This window comes from Corylus avellana, chromosome 11 (genome assembly GCF_965113065.1).
Source record: "Corylus avellana chromosome 11, dhCorAvel1.hap1.2, whole genome shotgun sequence".
NCBI classification, from domain to species: Eukaryota; Viridiplantae; Streptophyta; class Magnoliopsida; order Fagales; family Betulaceae; genus Corylus; species Corylus avellana.
In genome coordinates this window covers 321,890-343,810 of record NC_142500.1, presented here as the reverse complement: position 1 = coordinate 343,810, position 21,921 = coordinate 321,890, and the positions used below count along the sequence as shown (strand labels likewise).

Genomic DNA, 21,921 nt, shown 5'->3' with positions numbered 1-21,921 from the left:
CTTGGCCAAAAAAAAAAAAAAAAAATGCGGACTGGGTGCATTTGGGGTGGCCGGACCACCCCCAGCCCCTTGGGGGTGGTCTGGCCACCCCCAAATGCACCCAGTCTTTTTTTTTTTTTTTTGGCCAAGGGGGTGGCCGGACCACCCCCAGATCGGCCAGGGGTTGGCTCCAGCCACCCCCTTGGCCAAAAATGGGGTGGTCCGGCCACCCCATTTTGGCCAAGGGGTGGCTGGAACACCACCCCTTTCTCCTCATTTTTTCTTTTTTTTTTTTTTAATATTTTGCTTTATTTTTTTTAAAAAAAAAAAGAGCAAAAAGTCAATTTTTGCTGCTGGCACTGTAGCTGGAACAGTGCCGTTCCAGCTACAGTGCCGGCCCGGCCTGTTCGCAAACATAGCTTTTAAGGCTTAAAAGAATTTTTTTTAAGGTCTAAAATATTTTTTTAATAAAGTCAAAAAAAAATTTGCATTAAGGCCATCAACATGCTTTCTTAATGCCTTAACATGCTTTTAAAAAACTATATATATATATATATATATATATATATATATATATAATATGGAGGCCTTCTGCACAACGGCTACGAGGCCCTCATCAGTCAACATGTTTTTTTTAAAAAAAAAATAATATTATTTGTTTATAATATCGAGGCCCTCTATAAAATAAGAAGGAAAAAAAAAAATTGAGAATTCAGTAGATTTGTCCGTTGTGGTTATTTTGCAGAAATTCAGCTCCTCACAAAAGGTTAAAATGTTCAACTTTTCACATTTCAAAAAGGTTAAAATGGTTAATCTACGAAAATGCTGAAAGACAAAAATAAGTCTGCTTAATTTAAGTATAGAGAACAATGAAGAAGGGCAAAATGGTAATTTTAGTCTCAAACAAAAAATCACTAAGTGCAATCCCCTGCCATATTGAAATAAATATTATTTAATTAATATTTAAATATTAAAAAAATAAGGTTCAATTTTAAAGTTTTGTCTAAACAAGGACGAAGCACGCCTTGAGAGGGCAAGGCCATGGCTGAAAAAATTTAATGGGTAGGGGCCATTAGCCAAAAAAAAAAAAAAAAAAAATTTTGTCATTTGGGGGGACTGACCCTCCGTCCTTGTTTCTAAGGCTCCTAAATACATTTGGCCGGCCATCCTAGCGTTTACTACACAGTCTACACCTCCCCCTACACATGATGACAAGTGACAACCCCCACCCCCACTCGTGTGTTCCCATCGAAAGAATCTACAATATATATATATTTGAATCTTATTCTTTGATTCAGAATTGACGCCCAGCTGGTAGAGGTGTACTACTTTTTGCCTCATTTTCACTTTCTTCATGCATGCTAATTGCTCATTTTTTAATTGCGTATAATAAGCCGACGGTCAAATGATCAGTCCAATTTTTTTTCTTCTTCATTTTCCATGTTTCTCGTCGAATTTATAAGAAAAGCATTAGTCGACTTTGATTTCCCGATACAGTTAACGCGTTTTGTGTACATTCTCTTTGCTAATCTATCTGTTATTATATATATATATTCTTTTGAAGCGTTGAATTATGAAACCAGCAACTCAAACCGTTGAATTCATATTTCAACAGCACCTTAACCTCGGCGACTCTTTGACAATTAATGTACGGACAAAATAACCATGTTTAAGGTAGGTACAACTAATTAATTAATTAAGTTTGCAGTCCTAATTGGCCAATGTCACTGTTTCGGGTGATCAAACAATGTTAACAAGAGTTTTCGATGGATAAGTTCAATCAGCTAGAAATTACATCTTATAAAGTAGAGATCATTAGATCAAATTTTCTCTCTTCCTTTTACTCTCTTTACATGAAAATGTAAAAAAAAAAAAAAAACAACAACAACGTTAACACGAGATACGTTGTTTACCATATTTAGCAGCATCTTCTTCCAATAGAAACTTTTTATTAATATAATTTACATCAAACCGAGAAATTTGTACGAAAGATTAACCCAGTACGTAAGAGTAGCAGCAAAAATGCTTCCGTGAATATCTTGTCCACGCACAAACGACTTGTAGTCTGACGAAGAAATTTGATTCAAGGTCTAACAACGTATACTTCCCTGAATTTCCCTATACAGAGCTGGGCTTCTACGGCCCATGGCATCTAAATGCACCCACTAATCACTATGTTGTGTTCCAGAATCCTCTACGGTCCATGTGTTCGTTGGTTTGTTGGGATTTGGTAAGGCCGTATCTCGGCCCTCTACAGCGCGTGGGTATAAATATTAAATACAATGGTTAATGATACTAGTTTAAATCGGGCGGGTTGGTCGTCTTCTACGGGTGCCCCATTAGCCCTTACAGGAAATTAAATTTCTATTGAAAAAACAAGAAGAAAAGAAAGAAAATTAAAATGGAACAAACCTCAGAGGAGGAGAGAGAGAGAGAGGTCCTGGCTCACCCGAGTCCAAGAGAAAAGTCAGCAAACCTCCGGGGATAAAAATATATATAATTTTTGTGGGTAGTGATATACTGCACGCCGAGCAAAAAAAATTGTTTTATTATTTTTATTATTTTTTTTTTTAAAAAAAAATTTACCTAGCGTGCAATATATTACTACCCAATTTTTATTATTACTTTTTCTTTAAAAGTAATAATAAAATTTTGTTTATTATCAAAATATACGCTTCAACAAACTAATAGAAAATATATCTAAAAAATAGGATCAAAATATTTTAAATAAAATGATAATTAATGATTTTCTAGACATGATAGAATATTAAGATAGAAAAATATAAATTATTATTAAAAATCATCAAAACCTTAGAATCTCTAGTATAAAAAATTTAGATAAAATCTTGAGATTTGAGTATTTAAGGGATTGGGTATGAGTAGGGCTGTTAATTTTTTACACAGCCGAAGCATTTGACATGAGCTAAATACAAAATTAACGAATTAAGATCCTATTAATACTATATAATTATATATTCATGTTTCGAAATAACTTGAATCTGACATAATAGATCGGCAGTTTTTCACAAGACATAAACTTTATAAAACCTTTACCCGCCCGCCCATGACCCACCCGTTTACTCGGGGTATCAAGACTGAGTGCAAGGAGCGCGTGAGTTACAGCGTCTGCAGCAAACCTCTTACACCAAAATTCTAGAAGAGTCTTTTATCTTCTGATAAAACCCCTCTCCTAAACTCGCTAGGGTTTTATCCTCTCCAGGCGTCCAAACTGCAAAACAAAACTCACTCATTTCTTCTTTTCATTCTATCCTAAAAAGGTACGAAGATAAGCCCTTCACTTTTCTCGTTTTGAATCCTATGCTTTGTGTCGCTGTGTTTGTGTAATTTTGAAATTCTGTCAAATTCTGGCTTAATAGTCTGATTCTCAATTTCTTTTTTTTTTTTTCTTTTTTTTCGGTGAGAGTAGACCCAGAAATGGCTACAGCTCAGCTGACAGCATCGTCGATCTCGACTAGGAGCTTGGCGTCGTTTCAGGGGCTTCGGCCTTTGGAGGCTGTGAAGTTTGGTGCTTCAGCGGGGCACTTGAGAGTAGGGGCTGGTCTCACTCAGAGGTCGTTTAATGGTCTGGTTGTCAAAGCCGCAACCGTGGTCACTCCCAAGGTAGTGGATTTAACTCACCCATTTCTGCCTGATTTGTGTTATTTTTGCTTAGTGATGAGAGTGTTCGGTATTGGGTGCTTGATTCAAAGATTGTTATTATGTGGTATGTGGGGTTTTGCTTGTTGTGAATAACGTACTGGTATGTGGCTGGTTTGGGTTTTCTGGGATAGATTTCCCTTATAATTTGGGTTATGGATATTGGTTTGAATATGTCATTGAAGGGTTGGAGTTGATGCAATGTGATTTATTGAGTTTTTGTTTGATAAAAAATTATTTTTCTTAATCGAGTTTAGTTATCTTCAATTCTACGGGCAAATTTTAGAAAGATAAGTCATTTTAATTTATGCTATTTCCTGGGCTTGGTTAGGAGACCCTTGTATTATGATCAAACTGTGGTTGCCATACATGCACAGCATTTGTTACAGACAATCTGACAAATTGAAGTGTTTATACCATTCATGCTATTTGTGGCTTATCTGACATTGTAGTGTTCTGTTCCTATTTCTGCAGTACACTTCGCTTAAGCCTTTGGGTGACAGAGTGTTGGTGAAGATCAAAACTGCAGAAGAAAAGACCGATGGTGGAATCTTACTTCCAACAACTTCTCAAACAAAGCCTCAAGGAGGCGAGGTGGTTGCTATTGGAGAGGGTAAGACTGTTGGGAAGACCAAAGTGGACCTCAGTGTGAAGGTAACTTTTTCTTATACTACATCTTTTTAGCTTCCAATTCTTCCTTCTCTTTTCCTTCACCAATTGCTTGTACAGACTGGCACCCAAGTTGTGTATTCCAAGTACGCTGGGACTGAGCTGGAGTTCAATGGCTCAAAGCATCTTATTCTGAAGGATGATGATATCGTCGGTATTCTTGAAACAGATGATGTCAAGGATCTCAAACCTTTGAACGATAGAGTTCTAATCAAGGTTTGTTTGTTGCCCCTTTAATGTTTGTTACTCTCGCACGTATTTTCATCAAGTATATATATCACGGTGTACAGCCAAGCATAAATCACGTGTTCACACAAGTATATATCTAATACTTAGGGTGTTGTCAATGTGCTGCTGCCTTTAGCATGCTCTGGAAATAAATCTTGGAAATGGGTGTAATTAGGTTTTCACCCGTAGACTTAGTTCGCACAAGTAGGTAGCTGTGCTTGAGGGTTTCTTTCTTTGATTTTGCATTACGCATCAGTTACTCTTTTTTCTGGTTTGTCGTGGGGGTCGCTAAGAAGATAAAGGTAATCTTGGTGTTTTACCTTGTGTGTTTGAACTCTGACTGCAGGTTGCTGAGGCTGAGGAAAAGACTTCTGGAGGTTTGTTGCTGACAGAGGCAACCAAGGAGAAACCTTCCATTGGCACGGTGAGCGTTATAGCACCTTAAGCTTTGTTTTCTTTATCCCAGGCATTACCTGAATACTTAAAATAGGATGGATTATATTAGTAGAGCTTTTGGTGTGTAGCCTGTGAGATCGATACTTGATGTGTATTCTGCATTGTATGTGGTAGGTGATTGCTGTTGGGCCTGGTCCTCTAGATGATGAAGGCAACACGAAACCGTTATCCATTACCCCTGGGAGCACAGTTATGTACTCCAAGTATGCTGGGAATGACTTTAAGGGCAAAGACGGTTCCGAGTACATTGCTTTGAGGGCTTCAGATGTTATGGCTGTTCTTTCTTAGGTCTCGATTAATCATGTGCTTGACATGTACCCCGGAATTTTAAGGCGAAAGTGCCTCAAGGCATTTGGATTTTGAATGTAACCGTACCTTGAGAGTATGTTAATTTCAGTATTTTCAGTTCTTTGCATAGTCAATACAAGTTCATTGAAACATCGCAGGTTCATCTGATAGTGAATAAATCCATCCTGCAAGTGAGTTTATAACCATATTTTGTATTACATCCAACCTAATTCCTCATCCACTCGAAATTTCTTCCCTCATAATCTTAGTAAAACATCTGTTTGGAGGACTTTTAAGCCCATTGAACTCATAAATTTTCGTGGTCCAAAAACGATTAGAAAACCTCGTGTATATTGAGTACAGGTTTCAAACTTGAGGACTAGACTATCCATGAGAAAAAATTTACTGCGTGTGGGGGTTAATTCAATTCACCCAAAAACTGTTGGAAAACCTTCCCTTTTCGCATTGCAATCACGTTTCCTGCATGGTTCAACAGCCCCGGGCAAGCATTTTATTAATCGGAGGACTTGATGTTGTGTATGATGAGGTGCAGCCGTGCAGGGTTGGTGGTTGCGAGAGGATGATGAGTTCTGTTCAAACTGTATTTCTCTTATTTGCCTACTTGGCGTATTCCTTGTTCTCCCCATTCGATCGCAAGTGATTTTCATTCTGTCAGCAGTTTTGTCTACTTCTCTAGTTGGAACGAATAAAGAGAATCATAATTCCTCCACAAATAACTTATACACATGGAAATTAGAAAAGAAAAAAAATAAATTATATACATATGGTTAAGTTTCTTAACACTAAAATCTCACTGAGATAGCATTATTTGCATTGTTGAAAGAGAACATAATTGTAATGTGAATTTCTTCCGCGATGATGAAACTGCCCAGTAATTATCTCGTGGGAAATAGCAAGCACGGGTTACAAAACTTACAAATGGCACCATACATGGTGCATAATATGTCTGGTCGGAAGTCATACTACAGCTACTGCACATTCTGTTGCGCATTTGTCTGTCTTAGCAATATACAAATAGCCACTAAAGTGAATGTCAAATTAGTTAAGAAAGGGTTAAGGATCATATTATACATCTCATCTGCTTTTTCTTGATGCATCTTGCCGAAAAATATCGCCCCTTCAAGCTAACAGTAGCTACAAAAGCAGGTGCAAGGATCAAGCATTGGATGAATGTCGGCTTGAGCTCAAGGTCAGCACCAGCATTTACGAAAAGCTTCCCCTGTAGAACTTGGTGTTTTTTTTTTTTTTTTTTTTTTTTTTTTTTTTTATATGGTAAGAATCAATGACATCATTCCAGGGCTCGATAGCAATGTTGTTCTGTTACCAAGTAACTACTTATATTTTATGGGGGGGAGAGGGAATAGGCTCCCTCCACATCTCCTGTTAGAGCTGGGAGAAGCCAACTAGATTCTCAGATAAAATCTTAAACAAACCATGATCCGTGCCAGAAAACCGCATTCTTAACGCATTCTTGAGAACCCTTATCGATTAAATGAGGCAGCAGAGTTATCATCATACCTCCATGCATTATTACCACTGTCAGTCCCACTACAGGCTTGATTTGGGACAGGGACATTGCCTAGATCTCCGTCTAAACTCATCTGCTGTACTTCAGCAGATGATAATATCTTTATGCTCTGAACACAACTTACGAACTCCCTGAAGGGCAATTAGAGAATGACTAGTAAAAAAATAAACTGGAAAATCAAAATGAAGCAACTAAAGTGTACATGGGGTGCTGAACTTACTCCCAAGGATCGTCACCAACAAGAAGAATATCATTCTCATGATCCACATAAACAAGTTTCCATTCATTCCGTTGTGGATCTTCTAGCTGCCCTTCAATTCCGAACATACGGGCAAGATCGCGCCTGAGCTCATCATACCCTTTGTAACGTGTTACATCAATACATCTCCCCACAGAGCCACGCTTTTGAACCTTCAAGAATAAAGCATTATTAGGCATTTAGAGAATGTCATTGAAACTGTGCCGTGTGTATTTGAAGTTCTAATCTAAAGCACTCATTCCCACTCAAAATAGGTAAAGTAATAATTGCTATAGACAGTAAATGGCAACTGCATCACATGCTTTCACTGAAACATGCATAAGAGCTCAATTTTAGCAGACACACAGTGATATTTGACTTTAAAAGCAGAACATCTTTCTGCATAAGATTGCATTATTTCAAATAACTCTGGAGACTCGTACACTCAGGAAACGTAATGAAGCATGCAGATCCACTTTGAATGAAGGCTAGCACAGTTGGGTATCAACAGAGACTCTTTTTGGTAATAAGGCTGCACTGACTTGCAGAATATATTGTTGCACCTAACCAATGCTAAAGTTAAAAGAGTAAAATCTACCTTGCTTTGTAAAGCATTTCTAAAGCAAAGAGAATAAGTAAATCAATAAACCTTTGTATATGTTCGCATTCGTTGATTCTGGTTAGCCCACAATCCGCCGCTCAAAACTCCAGTGTCGTTGATAGCAACATCACTTGAACATCCAGGCTTGAAAGGCATGTTTGGCACCCCAAATGACTGAGAGCTGATCCCAGCAGTGGACAACTCTGCGTCAATATCTCTTGGAGTACCACCATAATTAGCAAGTAAGTTCTGAAGATCTTTTTGAGAGTCGAACCCCCTTGACAACAAAGTGTCAGGCGCCAATCCGTCAACATTAGCTGCAAATGGGAGATTGTTCCGAGGATGCGATTGGACATCACCATCTAGACCAAAGGTGGGGATTGAGAAGTTCTGCTGGATGGTACCAGCATCCAGACAATATGATGTTCCAGAAGAGGATGCTTCCAACTGATCCGTGATGGTACTTTTATATTTTAGCTGGTCTGGTCCTTTTGAGCAGGGCAACTCGTGTTTGATCTGTATATCAGATTTGCACTGCATCTCCTGAATCAGATTACTTGCAGGCTCAACCAATGAATCCCCCAGTAATATGGCTTGTCCTTGTTGGTTTCTGTTCAGGAGGTTGGATGGGGGAACCTGGCAATTATTAGTAGAAGGTGAGGTTGAACAAGAAGGAGCATCTCCTTCTGTAAGACCAGAATGGGCTCCGATTGCTGTAAGTGGCTTCTGCTGGCTCTGGGGCTGGTTCACATGAATCTGTTGAGATTGCATCAGTGCAGAAGTTGAGAAGCTATTACCATTGAGAAGCTTCTCTGTTGAGAAGCTATTGCTGCTTAGCTGTTGCTGTGGATGTTGAGACGAAGGAAGTTGTTGTACTTGCTGATTTTGCTGATTGGGCTGCTGTTGGTGTAGCAGCTGAGGCTGCAAAAGTGAGCTTGGTGGGGAGAGCAATTGCTGCTGCTGTTGTTGCTGTTGCAATTTCTGTAGCAACTGTAACTGAAGTTGTTGCTCCGGAAGGCCTTGCTGTGACAACTGTTGCACTTGTGGCTGCTGCTGTGCTCTCTGTGACAGGCTCTGTTGCAACTGCAAATACTGCAGTGGGGACTGTTGCAATTGCGCCTGCTGCTGGTGCCTTTGTAAGAGACTTGCTTGCGGTTCAATTTGTTGCTGAAACTGTGAGTCTTGAGGTAGAGATGTCAACTGCAATGAACTTTTACCGTTAGAGTGGATACTCTGCTGAGATTGGGTATTGCCTGTCAGTATTTGCTGTTGTTGAAGCTGAGAGTATAGAACTGGTTGCTGCAAACTCTGACTTGGGATCTGGTTAGGAGCAACACCACCATTATTTACAAGACCCGGATGACATATCTGTTGCTGTTGCAGTTGTTGCTGCCGTTGCTGTTGGGGCTGCTGTTGATGTAGTTGCTGATGCGGCTGCTGTTGCTGTAGTTGCTGATGAGGCTGCTGTTGCTGTAGTTGCTGATGAGGCTGCTGTTGCAGTAGTTGCTGCTGCTGTGGCAGCTGTTGCTGCACTTGCTGCTGCTGTGGCAGCTGTTGTAGTTCCTGCTGTTGCTGATGTTGCTGATGTTGCTGCAGCTGCTGTTGGTTAGTAGGATTCTGCAATAATTGCTGGAGGTGCTGCTGTTGGGGCCATGTGACAGGAGGCTGTTGCAATTGACTGACTTGGTTTTGTGGATTGGCTTTGTTAAACTGGAGACTTGGTGAAGACATGACAGGGGCTTGAAAACTCAATAATTTAGATGGATCATCAGCATTAAGGTTATTGTGCAGGGCAGTTGAAGAAACCATGGATGGGAAAAATCCAGATTGAGCAGCTGAAAACTGATTATTTTGCTGCCTGCTCATCCACTGCATCAAACTCAAACCAGGAAAGATTGAGCCAGGGGCATCCTTCATGCCAAATTCATCGCCAAGCCAGGGCATGGCTCTCTTGAAAGCATTCTCTATGTCAGACTCATCATCTGTAAAAGCACTTCCAAAGATTACAATTATGGAACATATGGCAGGGGAGGTTTTGCAAACTGTTAAGTGATTTTGCCAAGTGATAGTCCTTTGAGTTTGCAGACTGTTAAGTTCAATGTTGACAAGTTAGGTGTCAAAACATGTGGTCAGGGTTCTATTACTTTAGGTTTTGGTTTAGGGTTGAATCAGTATAAAATGGGGTTTAAGAAAAGCAGGAATTGAAGATTTGAAGACTTCGGTCGCATTGGATCAATTGAAGTGATGCAAACAGTTCACATACAAATTTCATAAAGGTTTGATTGCAAGTTCGATTGAAGTTCATTCAATTGAAGTGTGTATCATGTTTCCATACAAAAATCCGAGAGCTTCGATTGTAGTTTGTTCGATCGAAATTGAAACCCTAAAGTTCGATCAAACTTAAATTGATCGTAACGGCTGCATACAGTTTTAATTGTAGGCCGACTTAGCTTTTAAAATTTAGTTTTCACCTAACCTATATAAGCCTAATAACCCACGATTTTCAGAAGGCAGGTAGTAGTTCATTGTTCTTGGAGAGATTCTAAAACAATTTTGAAACTAAACAGATCCACACACACACCATATACACAGTCCAACTTTTAATTGAGCCAAAGAAAAACCGATTTTTTCCACCCCCCAGGGGGATGGGGGACGGGGTGGGGGTGGGGGTGGCGGTGGAGGGGAAGAGAGAGAGAGAGAGAGAGAATCTCATGTTGTTACTATAAGTTAATTTTAAGTACCATGTTTAGCACCGAGGATGATTAGGGTACCAATTTGCAATAATGATGAACAAAGCAACATAAATTCGGTTCTTAAAAATTTCATAAAAAATAACTCACATCCAAACCAAAATTCATCCCTTCCATCATGTTAGATCCAGAATGACCAAGTTTCTTTAACCATTTTATTAAGGTGCCTAATACAGCTCTTAGATGCATTGCTCATTTACAAGAACTACTTTGTTTACAATTTCTGTATTAGGCATGAAATCATATTTCTCAAAGGTAATCCACCTTCCACACACTGTAACGCCACTTTTAGAAGGAAGGGTGGGGGTACAGTTTACCTGGCATCCCTGGCTGTCTGGGAAACTTAGGTCTGAAAAATGGAGGTGGACATATGTAGAAAGGAGTTACAACAGGTTCAACTTCCCAGATCGAAACTCGGCTTGGTCGTTCACCAGCTGTTGATTCATCCCATCCAACCTGTAAAAAATGTGAACATTGATCAACTAGGTCAGCTGATACAGAAAGTTAACAATGCCCACAAATTTTGACTTCAACATACCAACTAAAGAGCTATTTCAATGGCATGGAGGGGTACACCCTTAAATGGACCCAGAATGATTGACATTTAAAACCACAATGCACTCTAGAGGTCTAAAATTAAGCAGCATGACGGACTACGACTTAACCCCCAACACTAGCATATATTTAAAGAACTAGGCCGGGTAAAGAAATTACCTTGTTGCCAAGTCCATATAACTTGGAAACATCCTGAAATGCCTTATATAGATTATCTACACCTACTAAATGCATGTTGCAACTACAAAGCTAATTCCTAAGAAAATAAGTAGTGAATACACTCCCTAGAAGGCACAACACCGTAACATATTATTGCTTGTTAACAGGTGCCATGGATTCTATTAAAAACCAACTTACATATGCTAAAGAATACCTGAAGATTGCGCCACTGTGAATTTTTCCATCGCAAAGTATCCAAATCACTGATACCAGTAATTGTACCCATGTATCTGCGTACTCCTGACTCCTCAGTCTCAAACATCATTCTAAATCGCATGCCAAGTGAAACTTGGGTATACATTGCTTTATTATACTTGGCTAAGGGAATCACAAACTCAGAAGGGCTGGCCCTGTCAGAATTAAATGTATTTTGTCAGAACCTGTCATTGAAAAATTATAAAATTGTATTTATCACATAATAATAATGACAACTTAAAAACTCTTACAGCAGTACCTTGGGTTGTAAAATATAGTAAATGGACTGTTATTTGCAGCAGCATGAGCTGCAGCAGCAAGAATTCCAATATGCATGCTATCACTGGATATGACTGATGAAGAGAGAGCTGGCTGCTGTCTATTCGCACGCTTTATGCCCAGAAGAAGCTGGGATTTTTCATCTCTACACAGAACAGGATTATTTCAGCTTAGTAATGGAAGGGAAAATAATCTAGCTTATTACGTCTCTGTTTTATACCTTATAAAAAGAACAGAATCTCCAGCAAAGAGTCTTTTTGTGCTAACAAAGACACTCCAACCTGTAGTCAGCAGGTGCCTTTTTGGTTGGCCTGCAATTAAAGCACTATGCAATTTTAATGTATTATTATACCTGCCTTCAATAATCCAACCCATACAAATATCCAATGCAAATTCTTCGTTTGGAACAAACAATCTAGAAGAAAACATTAATAGATTACAAATAAGCAGCATAATGAGAGGGAAAAAGGGAGAGGATGAATGTGTTGAAAGGATCCATACCGCGATAAATATGCCTGAACGTCCACGAATTGTCATGCAAGTCTCTAGCTCCTAACTCCTGAGCTGGGGGTTGCATTGAAAAATCCTATTTTAAAAAAAATGGCGATCACTTAGAGAGACAGATAGATACTGAATGTACAAGATGGAATTCTCTAATGGAAATCACAAATTAAAATTTCAAAAACTGGTACGAACTAGAGGTGGAAAGATCTTCTCAGCTGCTCGACGAGGTACTGAAAATCCACCATGTGTGCTGGTATCACTAGCTGTAAGAGTTTTGCAGAAGAACTCAGAAGGTTGTCTGCTTTGCTTGAGGCCCAAATCAGATGCCAGTAATGCTTCCTTGTCATACTGTAGAACAGCCATTTCAAACAATGTTCTATATATGCACACATGATTACATGTGAAAAGAGAAGTGTGCCAATATGGATATTATAATTTTCAAATTGAATAGCTGACCTACTTTGTTTACGGGTTGAAGGGTCATCTGTGCATAAACCTCATCAGTTTCAGGATCAGCCTGATTCAAAATGTAGACACATGCATAAGAATCCAATAAGATTTCACTAATTTAAAACAATAGTCTTACTGTGGATACTCTCATACATGCAATGTGACATTATGAAGCATGCAAATCAGCTTTGGAGGAAGATTAGGGTAGTTGGGTATGAAATCAGTCTCCTTTTGCATTGACGCTGCAACCTGAAAAAGTCAGTGGCCAGAAACCTCCATCAAAATCCAGAATCCCAAAATTGTTGCATTTCCAATAGAAATAAAAGAGGGAGAAAGGGGGAAAAAAGTGGCATACTTGCTCACTGTGGCCTTGAGGAAAGTAAACTACGAGACTTCCAACTGGAGGCAAAGAAACCAGAGGTCCCGCACAAGCATGCCACAACTCTGAATTAATACTCTTCCTCTCCCCTGTTCTCAATCCAAACAAAATGTTATCACCATCATACAAAACCTCAGAAATCGTGAGAGAACTATAAATGTCAATTGCTCAAATAGTTCATACTAATTTTATTTCCTATGAAACTTAGATAAAAGAATTTCAAATTTCAGATATGGAAATTAATTAAACAACTCATTTAGATTTGCAAAAACGCACAAGGGTTAGAGAACTGTAGGAGAAATTGTTACCTAAGGCAGGGGCTAAAAAGCTGCTATTAAGCTCAAGGGTTAGACAAATTGTTTCACACTTTCCCATTACAATCATTACTGCAAGACCCTGATATTAAGATAGTTGTGGGGGCGCAGCCAAACTAATTCCATGCTCTCATAAATTTTTAGGAGAGAGTATTCCAATAACTGGGATCAAACAAAAACACTGAGGAAGGCCTCATAATTGCTAAACCACAAAGATAACAGGTTCTGGTTTTTGCAATTAAATACTTAAAATTATAGTTGACTCAAAGACGTAAATATTGAAAAGTATTTATTGTATTAACAAATAATCTTTAATATCAGTGAGAGCCAAAGGGTCTCGTAATAGCCTGCTTGTTTTCTTTGTTGCCATTGTTGTAGGACCTTCATTTTGATTTATCTGGTTACTGATACGCCAAAGGAAAATGCTAGCAAATGAAGGAAAAAAAAAATACAGAATAGAAAATCAGTTTTCTACTATGTAATGATCTCTCAGTGGCTTTAGTACTCACAGGTGATCAGAACTCTGCATTCCAAATAAAGGGAAACGTTTTTATGTTTCGAAGTCATGCTTCTACATTTTCCCAGCTTGTCACAGCAAATCATCAACAACATATTTTGAAATTTGGTAATCATTTCACATTAAGTTGTTCAAAGGCACATCTAAACAGAGAGGCAGAGAGGGAGATCAACCTAAATATCATCACATTTTATACGTTCTACAAAACAATTAAAATAAAATGGTTTAAGCTATATGGTGAACTTAAAAAATACAGACGTAATAGAACCAAAATTGAATAAATTAAAAATATGAAAAATCTTCAGTGTTAATTCAGCAATTAAAGAACTTGAAGAGGGGGGGGGGGGGGGGGGGGGTGTTGTCCAAGAGAAACCCTGGAATTCACGATCGAAATCCGGACACAGGGTATTCACAACAACCTGGAGTCCATTTGTATACAGTTCATGCTTGCAGCATCAGATAATCTTGGTTTTTGTTTTTTTGTTTTTGTTTTTATAAGAGCAAGACAAAAGAAAACTCCACCACAAGAATCCATTACTCCATAGGACCATAGCGAAAAATCTACTCTTATATAAACCTTACATGCTGAGAATAACACTGAAGCATCAAAATCAGTTTAAACCGCACAAGAATTTCCAAGGAGAAAAATTCAAACAAACAGCTATAACATAAAATATATATATATATATATAGTAACAAATTGAAACCATAGAAGTGGAATCAAGTAAGTAGACCTTCTCCAGAATTTGGCAGAAACGCATTTGGGGGAGCCTTCATTCTGACAGATGTGAAGGAGCCAATTGAAATATGAAGAAGAAATTCAATCACCTGCTCAGTTCCACTAAGATATACACCATTCAAACAGTTCTAGTTGAAACCCATTGCCCAATTACCAAAAGGGACTTTAAGAATCTCCTTCTATGCCCGATACAAAGTCCGCCCTATTCACATTGAATCCTAGCAATCAAACCCCATCTCCCTACTGCAAAACAGAAGCCACTACTAGCTATCTCCCGAAGCATTTAACTATGCAGCTTCCCCAGCTTAAAGAAACCCAGCAGAGAAAAAGTGACTCTTTCCACCTATTTCTCTTAGGTAAAGAGAGAGAGAGAGAGCTCAAAAATTGGAGAGAATTCGCACCCACAGCTCAAAGCTCACTGATAATAACTTTGAATTCCCAGAATAAACTCCCCTAAAGAACCTACAAATCAGATTTTCTGCAGCTGAAGATTCGAATCAGCAACTGCGGAAAATAAAGAACTATGACAAAGAGATTCCAATTCCAATTCAATCCCACCTCGGAATCCAAATTCCCCAAGCTCAGGAACCAGAAATCGTCTGCAAACAACTGGGGTTAGAGTGTCACCGAACGTGGCGGTGACCGAATAAGTTACCGGCGGTGAAAAATGGACGGCAAGCTGAGAAATGGAAAGGAAGAGAAAGGGTGTGTAGTATATTGGGGTCCGAGCTGGAGAAGGTCAAGGTGGAGGGAACCTGAGTTGTCGCCGAAGAAATCAGAGACCGAACAAAAAGCAAAGCAAAGCTAAGCAAAGACAGCTTTCTTTTATGTGAACAAGCCGACATGAATATGAAACACGCTGAAGCAAGTCAGGCACGGTTAATACTTAAAAATTACCACTAGTAGTAAAATTTTACCAAAGTTTCACTCTATTTTTCCATTACAATATTAATTAAATAGTTAAATTAATTATAATTTTTTTTTTTTATAAATTTAAAATTTCAAAACAACCCATGTATCATAGTAAAATTTATGGTTTTCAACCATGCCTCCATCATTTAGTCATTTACTTTTTATCTGGATTAAATATTTCATATATTGAACTCAAATTTGTTAAAATATTAATTAAATTATTAAATTTATTGATTCTTATCCGCATAAACAGTAATTTAAAGAATAATGTTAAAAACCAAAATGTTTGTGGCAATTCCATTAACCGATACCAAAATAAATAATAATTATAAATGATTAAAAATCTGTTAAAATTACGTTAAGAAATTTAAAAAATACTTAAAAAATTATGTTAAACAAAAATAAAACTCTTTCTAAAATATTATATTTTTCAATAGATAAATGCTTTGAGTCAACTTTTTTTTTTTTTTTTTTTTTTCATATTTTGTCTATCTCATCTTACAAATTATCCATTAAATTTATGGACTTATGTAGACGATAGACCCTACATAAGTCAATAATAAATTCCACAAATCTAATAGTTGATCTATTAAATTTGTAAGAAAATATAACATAAATATATTAAACTTATTGACCCTAACCTTTAATAATTGACATTTGCTTTTTCATTATGAGAGTAATGTCAATGTCATACGCAGGAGTACGCGCGAGATTCTTCGTTTGGATAAACGGTAAATTTTTGGTAGTGGGGGAAGTTTCTTGCTGGTTGACTCCAAGGATAATGTAAAAAGTTTTCGTTCAAATTGGTTTAAATAGACTACTATTTACTATCTCAAAAAAAAAAAAAAAAAAAATTGACTACTATTTATAAAAAAAATAATAATAATGAAAAAATAAAAAATAAAAATCATTTTTTCGAAGAGAAATATTAATTTAATAAATTAATTTTTTTAAAAAATTGCTTGAATCCTTTAATTTTTTTTATTTTATTTTTTAAAATTATACATTATCCTTGAAGGCAAAAACATCCATGCTTAGCGACCTTGGTAATTTAATTTGTCTATTATTTTGTTTATTTTATTAAATTAAAATACAAAAATTTATTTTGTTTATTTTATTAAATTGAAATAAACAAAAAATTATTTTGTTTATTTTATTGAGAATTATATGCTTTTAATAAATAGAATTGAAAAAAAAAAAATTGTCTAACTTAATTTAAAAGAAATTTCTATTTGAAAATAATTTTATGTTTTTTTGGCTGTATTTGAAATTGAACCCACCGAACCACATCTTTTTCTCGAGGAAAACACGATTTCAGTGATTATCTATTGTTTTATTAATTGGAGTATAGGATTAGGGGAATCATCAAAATCACTTTAACTAAAGTTAGCTTTATTGACTTGAGTCTTGTTTGGCGTACACTCTCTCCACTAATCGCATGCCCTATCTATTACTTTACGTTCTTTTAGTTTCTTAAAAAATTTGACACTATTAATTTTGTTCTACTAATTATTATTATTATTACTTTTATTCAAATATATGAAATGGGTTACAACAAATCAAATAACTATAAAAGGGTGAGCACCTCAATAACAAAACCCAAAAGAAAAAGACAGTACAAACATATAAACAAATAGTAAGTAATGGTTTCATTCATGATTTCAAAAGAACCATAAATGAGCAAATCCTTTTTAAGAGTCGCACAAGGCGGTAACAACTAACAACTAGTAAAAGGACTCGATGAATAGCCCTAAAAAGTAACGACAACAACCATAGTGAAATGGTTATTACAAAAGAGGTATTGCCAAAAACTGGAAATGAGTCGTTGATGAAGAACGAACACCAACTACAAAAGTCTATGCTGCTAGATAAAACCGCATAAGAACTGGGAGATAGCAAACCATAAAAAACAAAGAGCACATCAGAACACAAAAGAAAAAACAGATAAATAACAATAAAACAACAAAAGAAATACAACCACTCCACAAACACAGCAGTTCCAATAGAGGAGAGTCCGTCGGGGGGAACGGAGCGCTAGTGAGGCATGAGATCCACTAATTACTTAATGTATGACATTTCTTTTACAACAATTTAACTATTCATTTTCTATCGATTTAAGTTTTTAGAATAAGTTCATCAAATTCTCTTGTTTTCACTTTTACCTTTAATTTTAATTAAATATTTCATATGTTGGACTTTCCTTATTAAGTCATAATAAAAATATTAATTAAATAATTAAATTAATCATAAATTTAAACTTTTAAGAAAAACAATAATTTAACATAGCGAGACGTGTAATTAATAAAGTCTCATGCTTACCTTTAAAAAATGTTCTACATATTATGTTTCTTTCTTGTAAAATAAGATAGCTTTGAAGGCACAAAAAGATCGAGCATAGTGAAACTCGATTCTCTCAAATCCCAATCCCTAGCCTTACCCCACCCCAGCCCTCCAATAATAATAAAAAAAAAAACAACCACTTTATCTTTAATGTCAATAAACTAATAATATTTGATTCTTGACTCATGAAAAAGGCAGCCCAAATAAAGAAGAATGGAAAAAGAAAGAAGAATTTTTATATACACGTTAGAAAGGCCACTAGCCGCAAAAGCAGGAGATATTCACATGTCACAGGTTCGGTGATTCCTGCTTCAGACATCATTATACTGCAATTAAACTAAAACTTTTTTTGTTATTAATTAATTAATTTCCATTTTATTAATATACCACTCTATGTTTTTCCGCAGAAAGTCATGGTGCGTGACGATTAATCTGGACAATATGAAGATCCTGATTTTGAGCGTCTATGATGCTGTAGGACCCCACCCCCCACCTTATATTCCTTTTCCTCCAAACCCAAGAATAAATTAATAACGTAGATAAATAAATACATTATTTGCTACCAATCGTTTAGAATAATATTTATCATTCAATTCTGTGAGCTTGGTAACCACTAGTCACCCAAAACTAATTGATGCCTTTATATATATATATCATCGATCGGTTAGAGATTAAGGTTCATATTCTGCATGATCACTTTGTAATTCTCTGGCATAAAGGCCACGTGGGCGGAACAGAGCATATATAGTAAGGTATATAGGAAATTTCAATGTATTAGGTTAGAATTTTAACCGGAGACGGTTAATATAAGTTGTAACCTAACTTATTATTCTTTGGCGTAATAAAATTAGCTACTCTCTCTTATTGGTATAGACATATTGTTGAATCATGTATGTTTTTTATATTTTATTTTCTCTCGTTTGTTTATTTACTTTTCACTAAATTGCATCGTCCCAAACAATCGTAACAATCCTAATGTTGGATTAGAAAAATGCTTGGGGTACCTCCTCAAGAGCAAGAGGTATATATGCTCTTGAAGAACACAAATGAATTCCCCTCACTTTGATAGCTCTCAAAAAAAAAAAAGAAAAAAAATCCTACCAAGTTAGCAAAAGTGACAAGGACTTAGGTTGCTTGCCACGGGTTTTTGTTCTTATATGCAAATGTCCAAGGATTTTGCTATCCTTCTTAGATGAAAAATCACTGAAAATATTTTCTCGGTGTTTATTACTGTTTTATCGCGTCTTTTAGCTGCTGGTAAGTTTTTTTGGCAGTTGACGAGAAAGATAAGAACTATGATCCTGTTATGAAGTATAAATCATAGGAAGGTATTCATGACTAGTAAGCTGCCAATGTAAAGGGTGACAGAGGAAAACTTTTACTACTTAAAATGAATAAATGATTCAAGCTGTCACCTATCATCCGTGATGGTAACAAGTGAAACATTTCAAGACCAAAATATATGTACCATGGAATATTTCAGAGAGAAAAATCAGGCAAATAAGTGAAATTTTGGAGACCACAATAGATCGAGGAGTTTTTGAAGAAAACTGCAGATAGAGGAGCTGAGAGAAGTCCCACGGGAAAGCCCAGCCAAGCATGTGAAGTAATACAGCTTTTGTCGGGCCAACTACCTCCAACTCTGACCAGAATGTGGGGTTTCATTTTGGTTTCAAATTAAATACTTTCAATTTCGTTTTTAATTTCTTTAATCAAATAAAATCAATTTGAGTGGCTGGCTATCATGGATTCCCCGGTTGGCCACTGCCCTTCTCTTCTCTTCTGAGTTCTGACCCAACCTTGTACGGAGTACGTACCTTTTATTTACTTTTCATTATATATAGATATAGATATATATAAATAAATAAATATATGTATATTTGTTAGCATAAGTTTTTGAATATTAGAGAGAGTCGTACGTTTCTGCAATGAATTCGTCTGACTGCAAATCACAATATAATCAAACTGGGATCCCAAAAATAGCTTTTACTATGTCTAGCTGAAGACTCTAAAACAGTCTGAGTTAATAGGCCCCACCACACTCATGAAGTGACAATGTATGTGGACATTGAAATGTGTAACGTGCCGTAGCTCTCTCTATTTATAATTTTGGCCAGATATTCAATTACACCTATTCCAATGGGTTTTTATTAATCCTCTACCAGCGTTCTTAAATCTTAATTAAAAGCTCATAATTAGGAAGACATATATGCATACTCCTTTTGTGGTTGATTGTGCACAGCCTGCACAGGAATAGGATCCTCTCCACTATTCTTCAATCTTATATATATATATAGTTCTTTTGTGCACAATAGGATCATCGTCCCTCCGTATTACATCGTTGAATGTTATAATAAAATTTAATTAAAGTTATAAAATAAACTATCTTCATTTCAATATAGAATGAAAAACATAAGCGAAAAATGTTATTGAAGGCCTATATATAATTAGATTATTATTATTATTATTATTATTATTATTTTTTGCCGCATGGTTTTAGAGATGATCTTGAGTGCAAATAAGGAGAGCCTATGAATTGAAGTGTGGACATGCGATTTTGCAAGAGGCAAAAATCTCCCACGACCCTTAATTACAAGATGGTTGCGACAAATCGCGGGATAAAAATCTCGTGCAACCTCCGTAGAAGGTTGGCTCAAGCGAGAATGTAATGGTGTAAATTTAAATAAATGACACCTTTTCTAATTCTACTTTAGGGTTGAAACCCCCTGCTTCCATTTAAGCAGAATAAGGATGAGTTTAATTAGCAACAATTTCGATGGAGAAAGGGCAAGATGACACGTAAATTAATTACTTATCGAAGCGGGAAGAACTACAAACGTACGTTACGCCATCAAACCAAGCAAAGGAGACGAGACATAACTAACACTTAGTCATACGATTTTGAAACCACGTTGAGGATGATCATGGCCAATGCGCGCAATTTGTCATTTCGGAGTTCAACTTTCTCTTTGTTGCGTTAAATATGTCCGGAAAGAGTGTCTGCCATTACTAATTACCGCATGCCAATGCATCTTCTAAGAACCCTAAAATATCTTTCATGACACCCATTACGTTATCAATATTTCAGATTGATCACCCCACTTTAAAGGAAATCCATTTGGGGCTGTTTGTTACGCAACAACTTATTATGAAAATTCAAATGCGCAATTGATTAAACAAAGAGACACGAATTTCCTTCAATACATGTCATTTTCATTTAAAAAAACTACTATATAGAGGTAATTTTAGGGAAAAGATTTTTTTTTTTTTTTTTATCAGTTTATTATATAAATACTGAATGAATACGTATAAGATTATTTTCGTCATTTATGTTTTTAATACTGTGTTGTATAAACTATGATGAAAATTAAAAATATATGAATAATAATCATGTCAAGTCTCAGGAAACAATCAATAACACTCGAGATTTAAAAATTGAAGAAATAAAGCAATGGGGCAAACCGAATGATTCCGTTGCCCGTGGGTGCTCCATATATATGCCAATATAGAATGATCCATGTTAGGTATGCACATGGCGGGGGGGGGGGGGGGGGGGGGGGGAGGAGGAGTGCTATAAAAATGATGTTGAGGGGAAAAAAAGAAAGAGACAAGAGAGGAATAAACTCATAATTAGCGTGTCTTCTTAAACGAAGTGCGTTTGATTAAGGTAATCATGGGATTATTCCCCGCTAATAAACAACCTGGAGAGTTGTGTTTTTGATGTATGCCTTTCCAAAGAAAATTTTATGCATGCATGAGAGATGAGATGTTAGTGTATCTGAAGACAGTGACATGACATGTATATCTATCTGATGGATCCAGCATCCCGAGTCATGCATGGTCCCTACGCTGCGAAACTCAGCATCCGCATGAGAGGAGCAGAGTAAAAGTGTCCTTTCCAAATGGTGGGGGTGAATGACTTTATGGGTTTTCTATTTGATTAATGGGACGGCACAGAAAATGCTAAATTATTTTGTGATTCAATTTCAACCGTGTCGAAACATACGTATAAAATTATAACACGATAATGAGACGTGAGAATATATATAATATATATAGTTAGAGAGAGAGAGGGGAGGGGGGGGAGAGTTGATGTTGATAAT

At 36.6% G+C, this 21,921-nt stretch overlaps 2 protein-coding genes across 2 annotated transcripts; one reads left to right on the top strand and one right to left on the bottom strand.

The window, feature by feature from the left end:
- Window positions 1-3,140: 3,140 nt before the first annotated feature.
- On the top strand, window positions 3,141-5,406 carry CPN20 (chaperonin 20). Its single transcript, XM_059576193.2, has 6 exons — window positions 3,141-3,257; window positions 3,407-3,600; window positions 4,111-4,290; window positions 4,366-4,521; window positions 4,880-4,957; window positions 5,104-5,406. Exons 2-6 carry the CDS (start codon window positions 3,415-3,417, stop codon window positions 5,275-5,277), a joined length of 774 nt encoding a protein of 257 aa, XP_059432176.1. The 5' UTR covers window positions 3,141-3,257; window positions 3,407-3,414; the 3' UTR covers window positions 5,278-5,406.
- A 748-nt stretch (window positions 5,407-6,154) lies between these two features.
- Window positions 6,155-15,388, bottom strand: ARF19 (auxin response factor 19). The gene is made up of 13 exons (XM_059577498.2): window positions 14,562-15,388; window positions 12,973-13,085; window positions 12,771-12,866; window positions 12,628-12,684; window positions 12,360-12,515; window positions 12,165-12,249; window positions 11,884-11,974; window positions 11,644-11,808; window positions 11,344-11,539; window positions 10,733-10,871; window positions 7,714-9,647; window positions 7,047-7,237; window positions 6,155-6,957 (listed from the first exon to the last, which is right to left on the bottom strand). Exons 1-13 carry the CDS (start codon window positions 14,602-14,604, stop codon window positions 6,780-6,782), a joined length of 3,444 nt encoding a protein of 1,147 aa, XP_059433481.2. The 5' UTR covers window positions 14,605-15,388; the 3' UTR covers window positions 6,155-6,779.
- Window positions 15,389-21,921: the final 6,533 nt, after the last annotated feature.